This window comes from Acipenser ruthenus, chromosome 49 (assembly GCF_902713425.1).
Source record: "Acipenser ruthenus chromosome 49, fAciRut3.2 maternal haplotype, whole genome shotgun sequence".
Taxonomy (NCBI): domain Eukaryota; kingdom Metazoa; phylum Chordata; class Actinopteri; order Acipenseriformes; family Acipenseridae; genus Acipenser; species Acipenser ruthenus.
This window is the reverse complement of record NC_081237.1, coordinates 4,336,430-4,344,046: the sequence shown is the minus strand read 5'-3', so window position 1 is coordinate 4,344,046 and position 7,617 is coordinate 4,336,430. Positions and strand designations below refer to the sequence as shown.

General features: G+C 44.5%; 1 protein-coding gene across 1 annotated transcript; it reads right to left on the bottom strand.

Moving 5' to 3' along the window:
- Positions 1 to 3,468: 3,468 nt before the first annotated feature.
- LOC117428884 (sphingosine 1-phosphate receptor 3-like) lies at positions 3,469 to 7,284 on the bottom strand. Its single transcript, XM_034047870.3, has 2 exons — positions 7,065 to 7,284; positions 3,469 to 5,491 (listed from the first exon to the last, which is right to left on the bottom strand). The coding sequence occupies exon 2, from the start codon at positions 5,320 to 5,322 to the stop codon at positions 4,189 to 4,191; it is 1,134 nt and encodes a 377-aa protein (XP_033903761.3). The 5' UTR covers positions 5,323 to 5,491; positions 7,065 to 7,284; the 3' UTR covers positions 3,469 to 4,188.
- Between the last annotated feature and the right edge of the window lie 333 nt (positions 7,285 to 7,617).

Here is a 7,617-nt window from a genome sequence, read left to right as displayed (position 1 = left end):
GAGTCTACTGCAATATTTCAGTTCACACTTAACTATTACATAAACATGACAATCGATAACAGCAAACAAACTCCTTCCGGCTGTCGGATTGTTTAATTGGAGTGCTGGGTGAGTCATCCCTCCCCCCTCTGTTTTTGTAACACATATAATTTACAGGGAATACCTACACCCACCATTTCTCAAATACATATATTATTATTATTATTAATTTCTTAGCAGACGTCCTTATCCAGGGCGACTTACAATTGTTACAAGATATCACATTATACATTATTTCACATTATACAGTTATCACATTATTTTTACATACAATTGCCCATTTATACAGTTGGGTTTTTACTGGAGCAATCTAGGTAAAGTACCTTGCTCAAAGGTACAACAGCAGTGTCCCCCACTGGGGATTGAACCCACAACCCTCCGGTCAAGAGTCCAGTGCCCTAACCACTACTCCACACTGCTGCCCACATTATATATATATATATATATATATATATATATATATATATATATATATATATATATATATATATATATATATATATATATATATATATATATATATATATATATATATATATATATATATATAGCGCTTGTCAAAAGACAGATTGGCCGTTTTTTGTCATTCAAAATGACATTTTTCATTTATTTTTATTTTTTAAGAATGTTTTTCCCAGTTTACTGTCCTGTGGCAGGTGAGTGTAGCAGGATTCTTGTGGGTAACAATGTACCTCAGACTCATAAGCAGGCAACGCAATACAGTAAAACATAACTAATAAGTCACTTGGTGTGGGGGTCCATTTGCCTGTTGCGCAGGAAGTGCATTTAGTCTGTGATGTCAGTATAAATTGACTTGAGCCAAAGTGAAAATAACACATGGAAAACTTAAACTAATCTTCTGCAAAATGAATGATATTATACTAAAATCAGAGGTGAGAGAATCATTCTGAAAACTTGTTTATTACAGCTTGAAACAGCCAGCAAGGTTCAGCCCCTTTACTGAACTTTGTCTCTCTGCTAGTCTGAACCAGTCTGAACCAATTAAACCTCCATCCAGACCCTGAAGTAGTTCATTATATCATTTTACCGGTTAAGCCTGGAGTGGAATGACCCTCCAGGACCGTGACTGGACACCCTGGAATAGGATATGAAGGTCAGGCACCTAGCGACTATTTGATATTTACAACCATTTCCCCTCGCAGTGGATTCAAACATTTTGTAACCAGTGTTCCTCAAGTGGCTCCAGGGTGTCTGCCCATCTCAAGCAGACACAACAGAGAGCAGGTTCACAGGCAGCATGCTTCCATCCCTCTGCCGAGCGACGCTGCATTATTGAAGGGGGAGCCGTGCCCCGGGCTAGACTGGAGAACAGAGCGAATGATAATGAGGCTATTCGTCTAATGCACTCTCACACAGGCATGCATGTAAAACAAATTAAAAGACTTTTTAATTATTAAGTAATTCATTATTATTAACTATGGACTTCACTTAGAAATGTCGCTGAAGACACAACACTCTGAAAAAAAAAGTTTCAATGCACAATGATTAGGGTGGCAGTGAAACTGTCACTGTTATCCACTTTTCTAAGTAAATGTTTTTTTAAGACAATGCTAACACACTATATATATATATCTATATATGTGATTATTATATATAGTGAGTCATATAATAATTACAGTTATTATGTTCAGTAAGTATATTGTAGTTTTCCAGGGTAAAAGCATAGCAAAGTGTGACAAAGCACACTTAAAGCATGGTAAAGATTAGGTAAGCATTGAGAAGTCCAGACAGGTATGGTAAAGCATAGGCTGGAGCTCCAGGCTCGGGTGCATTCAGACCCATGTCTGCCCAGGACCTCGACTCCGGAGTGGAGGCTGGAGCTCCAGGCTTGGGTGCATTCAGACCCATGTCTGCCCAGGACCTCGACGCCGGAGTGGAGGCTGGAGCTCCAGGCTCGGGTGCATTCAGACCCATGTCTACCCAGGACCTCGACTCCGGAGTGGAGGCTGGAACTCCAGGCTCGGGTGCATTCAGACCCATGTCTACCCAGGACTTCGACTCCGGAGCGGAGGCTGGAGCTCCAGGCTCGGGTGCATTCAGACCCATGTCTGCCCAGGACCTCGACTCCGGAGCAGAGGCTGGAACTCCAGGCTCGGGTGCATTCAGACCCATGTCTACCCAGGACCTCGACTCCGGAGCGGAGGCTGGAACTCCAGGCTCGGGTGCATTCAGACCCATGTCTACCCAGGACCTCGACTCCGGAGCGGAGGCTGGAACTCCAGGCTCGGGTGCATTCAGACCCATGTCTACCCAGGACCTCGACTCCGGAGCGGAGGCTGGAACTCCAGGCTCGGGTGCATTCAGACCCATGTCTACCCAGGACCTCGACTCCGGAGCGGAGGCTGGAGCTCCAGGCTCGGGTGCATTCAGACCCATGTCTGCCCAGGATCTCGACTCCGGAGCGGAGGCTGGAACTCCAGGCTCGGGTGCATTCAGACCCATGTCTACCCAGGACCTCGGCTCCAGAGCGGAGGCTGGAGCTCCAGGCTCGGGTGCATTCAGACCCATGTCTACCCAGGACCTCGACTCCGGAGTGGAGGCTGGAGCTCCAGGCTCGGGTGCATTCAGACCCATGTCTACCCAGGACTTCGACTCCGGAGCGGAGGCTGGAACTCCAGGCTCGGGTGCACAGCTGCAGGGCTGGAAGCCTCACCAGTTTATAATTAAACATCAATTAAATCTGCCCATACAGGACTGCTTGTGTTCCCAGTGTGGATTCAAAAACACACTCCCCAAATGGGAGTTGTTTTGATGTGACTTTCCCTTAGATATTACCTAATGTTTTAATTGGCTGCGTACCGTGTTTTACAGTGCTGGCAAAATCACTGTCTGGGAAACTCGCCAGCATTAACGAATGTGCTAGGCCAGAGGTGGTCAGCCCTGGTCCTGGAGAGCCACAATCCTGCAGGTTTTCTGAGTATCTTCAATAGCTGGAAAAAATGTTAGTGTTGACCAATTAAAAAAATAATTGGTTCAATTAAGTAATTGAGAACTCGGGTGGAGTGGAAACCAGGAGACCTCTGTGCTAGGCTGATATACACCTTCACTGGGGCAGTTCTTATTTTTTTTAACTTGCATCTCAAATGCATTGAGGTTACTTTGGGACTCTAAGAGAAGTAGGACTACAAGTACCAGAATGCACTGAGGTTCCTTTGGGACTCCAAGAGAAGCAGGACTACAAGTACCAGAATGCATTGCAATGCAAGTCGAGCTGTAAACTGACCCTGTGAAGTCAGAAAAAAAAAACACACAGAAGCAACGAGCACATCCACACAATATTGTAATTTGTATTTCTGTCACATTGTTTTTTTGTTAAAGTGCTCTATTTGGAAAGATATATGTACAGTACACAGATGTCAATGTAGACTAGTGTGATAACAACACAAAAAGATGCTGCGGTCATACATGACAGATCATTGTTTTTTATTTAAAACACTGTCTTCTCTGATTAAAATATCCCCATTTTTTCTCCGTTTATTTTACAAAAATAATTTCTGCTAGAGTGCTCTGTATTATTTTTTTTAACTGCAATATGTTTATGTAATTTCATTCCAATGGCATTTTAAATAAGTGCTAACCAATGTTTTAAGATCCATTTTCATGCATAATTCCATCACCTGACTGTCTTGCAGCCCAATAATTCAGTCTCAAAATGTTCAGAACAGTAATACTGCGGCTGGTTCTTCTGTTGGAAAATAAATTACAACTCGATAAAAACAAATCACTTTTACATTCATATGTACAGCTTATATACATGCGTGGATCCCAATTCAAAATCAAAGTCACGATAATCTGCCAATATGTACAGGCAGTATAAAGGGTTACACTGATTTGTAAAGACAAAAAGATTATAGCAACGCGGTCCACTCTTTTCAGAGGCACAGTATTTTGAAATAGTTATTTGGGCTTAAAAAGTAAAAATAAACTTTATCTGTAAGAAAAACCACACTGTTAGAGCAGTATGACATCACCAAAACGAAAGGGACGAATTTGTAATCCATTTGATCACAGGTCCCTCTGAATATCAGATAATCCCAGGCAGTTTTATATCTCACAAGTAAGTAGCCTGGCTGGGCTGCACACTCTTTCAATACAAGTTTATTCGTTAGTACGACACTGTACGTCCCGTCAGAATTTGTCCTTTTGGGGGGAAATCCCGCTGGCTTTGACGAGCACGGCCGATATGAGCACGACGGCAGGGGGGGGGTCCGTGTCCTCCCGTGGTTTCGGGGGGCTACCGCCGCTGCTGGATTTGCTGTGGCTCTTGTCCACAGTCGGGGTGAGGGTCACGTTCTTGACCTCCTTCGCTCTGAGCTCGCAGCAGCACAGCAGCTTGAAGAAGGCGCTCCTCATCTCCCGGCTGGACAGGGTGTAGATGAGAGGGTTGAGGGCCGAGTTCAGGACGGCCAGGGCGATGGACCAGTCCACTTTGTAGAGAAACGGGCACTCCTGGGGGCTGCAGGCCACGTCCAGCATGAGCAGCACGAAGAGGGGCCCCCAGCAGATGATGAACACCCCCAGGACGATCGCCACGGTCCGCAGCAGCGCCATGGAGCGCTCGGAGAAGCGTCCCTGCTGCCTGGAGGTGACCCGCTGGCTGCTGGAGTTGACCAGCCGGTAGATGCGCACGTACAGGATCACGATGGCCAGGAGGATGCCAGTGAAGATGGTGATGCAGATGGCCAGGTAGCTCTTGGAGTACAGGGGCAGGACGGTGGAGCATGAAGGCAGGTTCCCCATGCAGTTCCAGCCCAGGCTGGGCAGAGCGCTGAGGAAGATGGAGACCAGCCAGCAAGAGCCCAGCAACACGAAGAGCCGGTACCTCTTGGTGGCGCCGTAGGGCTTCATGTTGACCATGGTCATGTGTCTCTCAATGCCGATGGCCAGCAGGCTGAACGTGGAGGCGCTCAGGGCCACGAACATGCTGCCCTCCCTCATGAACCACTGCATGGGGGTCAGGAAGAAGGTACGCCGCCCAGAACTGAAGATATTGACCACGTAGGCCACGCCGGCCAGGAGGTCAGACAGGGCCAGGTTCCCGATGAAGTAGTACATGCGGTTGTGGAACTTCTTGTTCTTCCACACGGCGAGGAGCACCATGACGTTCTCCAGCAGGATGAAGGAGCAGATGACTAGCAGCACTACAGTCTTGCCCGTGTCAATGCCCTTCTGCCGACCCCACTTCCCCGAGCTGTTGTAGTGGAGGACGATGGTGGGGTCCATGCCGATCTCCATGCGGCTCTGGTTATCGTACCCTTCCATTCTGCAGCTCCAGCTCTGCTCTGTTCAGTCCATAACTTTCCACACCTTTTTTTTTTTTCGAAGCACAGTCCCGTTCTCATACACACGAGGGCGCACTTGACACACTGATGCGAAACTTTTTCTAAGAAGTCCACATGTTGCAATGCGGTAAAACTTTTCAGGAGCTTATCTGTAAGAATAAAAAATAAAACAAAAAAAAAACAGCGAGTCAGTACAGAATAAAACTGAATTCTCTGTAATACACAGAATGCATCAAAAAGGCAGAAATGGAATAAAAACACCAGCTTTGTCAGGGCTGTCCAATCCGGTCCTGGAGGGCAGTTCCACTCCAGGTTTAACAGGTAAAATTAGACAATGAACTACTTCAGGGTCTGGATTGGTTCAATTAAACAATTTAGAACAGGGCTGGAACAAAGACCAGGAGAGGAAGGGCCAACTTTGGCCACCCCTGCTCTCACCTGACCTATGCAGTAACCTGTCTCTTACCAGCCCTTACCCACCTAAATGCACAGGGCAGAATCTAACTGTTTCTTTGTAATGCATTCACCTGGTAGTGAAGAACTACCATGCATTCCCAGTACAAATAAAACTGCTTCCTCCCTACTTTCTATTCTGAACCTCGGATTTCATTTGCATCCTGTGACCCCACACTGTGTACTGAAGCAGTTGACTTGGGAACAGCGTTTGGGTTTCTACAGCCCTAACCCTAAACGTAGCCCTTACCCTCAGCCTAACCCGTCTCTCTTCCAGGCTGATAATCTGATTATCTTAACTTGTCTTTAGAGCTCAAGCTATCAGGAGCTCAGACCATCTTGTTTGCCCTTCCCTTCCAATAGCAAAAGCACAGCCAAGCGTAATCAGGCAGAGTGAAAGCACGGTAAAGCACAGGAAAGTGTTGTAAAGATTAGTGAGGTATGTGAAATACTAATATAGCACACCAGGGTGACCTGTGGTAAATCCACAGTATAACCATGAGAAAACTGAAAAAAAAAAAATACCACGTAAAACCAGAATTGCTGATAAAATGTTACAGCTAACTTGAAATACTATGGGGACCTTTTCTAGGCTGTCCTTCCACTCCGATGGATTAATACAAGCTTGACTGCACTGGAATTAGGCGCGTTAAATAATTATTAACCCCCAAAAACACAGTAATAACAGCAGGTTCTGTAGAAACAAAGAAAACAGAGGTATCTCTGCAAACGGCATACGCATTCTATTAATCACAACACGACACACGCGTTCATAACGATGTTATCTATGATACATAGAGAGATTAATTGGACCACGTACAAAAACAACAGTTTTTTGCAAACCTAATTCCCCGGTGTTTTTTTTTCCCATTCCTAGACTCCATGTTCTACCATCGTTTATATATTTTACGCGCTCTGCTCAAACACGTTTCCCCGTGCCATTCCCTTACGCTTCCTTCTCGTTTAACCATACGCCTCGTTATACTTCACCATGGTATACACAACCTACCGCAAACCACCTAATCTGGGTTTAACAGCATCTTCACACTTTTAACTGTACACTATGATATTTGCTCACTTACTTTGCTGATATGTGATGTACTCTATTAATTATTAAACAAACAACAGTTCGTCTCTGTATCCTAGTATTTGAACATATAATAATATGTGTTCAAATACAAATGAGAAACGTAATAATAATAATAATAATAATAATAATAATAATAATAATAATAATAATAATAAAAGGAATCGTAATCATATACATACCTGCTTTTGTGTAATATTTATTTCCAATATGTTTCCTTAAAACAAAAAAAAAAGTTTCTTTCTGTATTCTTTCCAGAAAGGTTTTTGCTTGGTTGGTTAAGTATATTCCTTCCCGCAATGCTTCATTTTCCGTGAATGTTTAAAGATAACGGTGTCGTTCTTCATGTGCTAATGCAGACGCTCATACATGTCCTTCCCTTCCCACTGTCCCGACTCGCTCTGTCAAACTTTCCCAAACTTTGTCCAGTATTTCGCTGGTGTGGGAGGAGTCGGGAGGCGTGGCCATCTCGGACTACCAAGCCATTCCACCAATCAGAGATTGGACAAAGATGAATCCGATCTAAATTATTACAAATACATTTAGAAACAGCAAAACAAAAAGAAAACAACAGCACTGGCGAATCTGAAAATGCTGTAATGTGCAACCCATCACAGAAGGAAGTGCACCGTACATGCAATGCTGATAATGACATTTATTAGTATTTTTTTGACATCACCCAGACAGTGATGTTCAGAGTTTTATTTTGCGGGTTTTAAATGTGGAATGCGCGTC

Excerpts from the sequence above, each read along its gene's own strand:
- LOC117428884 (XM_034047870.3), bottom strand. The coding sequence starts at position 5,322 with ATGGAAGGGTACGATAACCAGAGCCGCATGGAGATCGGCATGGACCCC.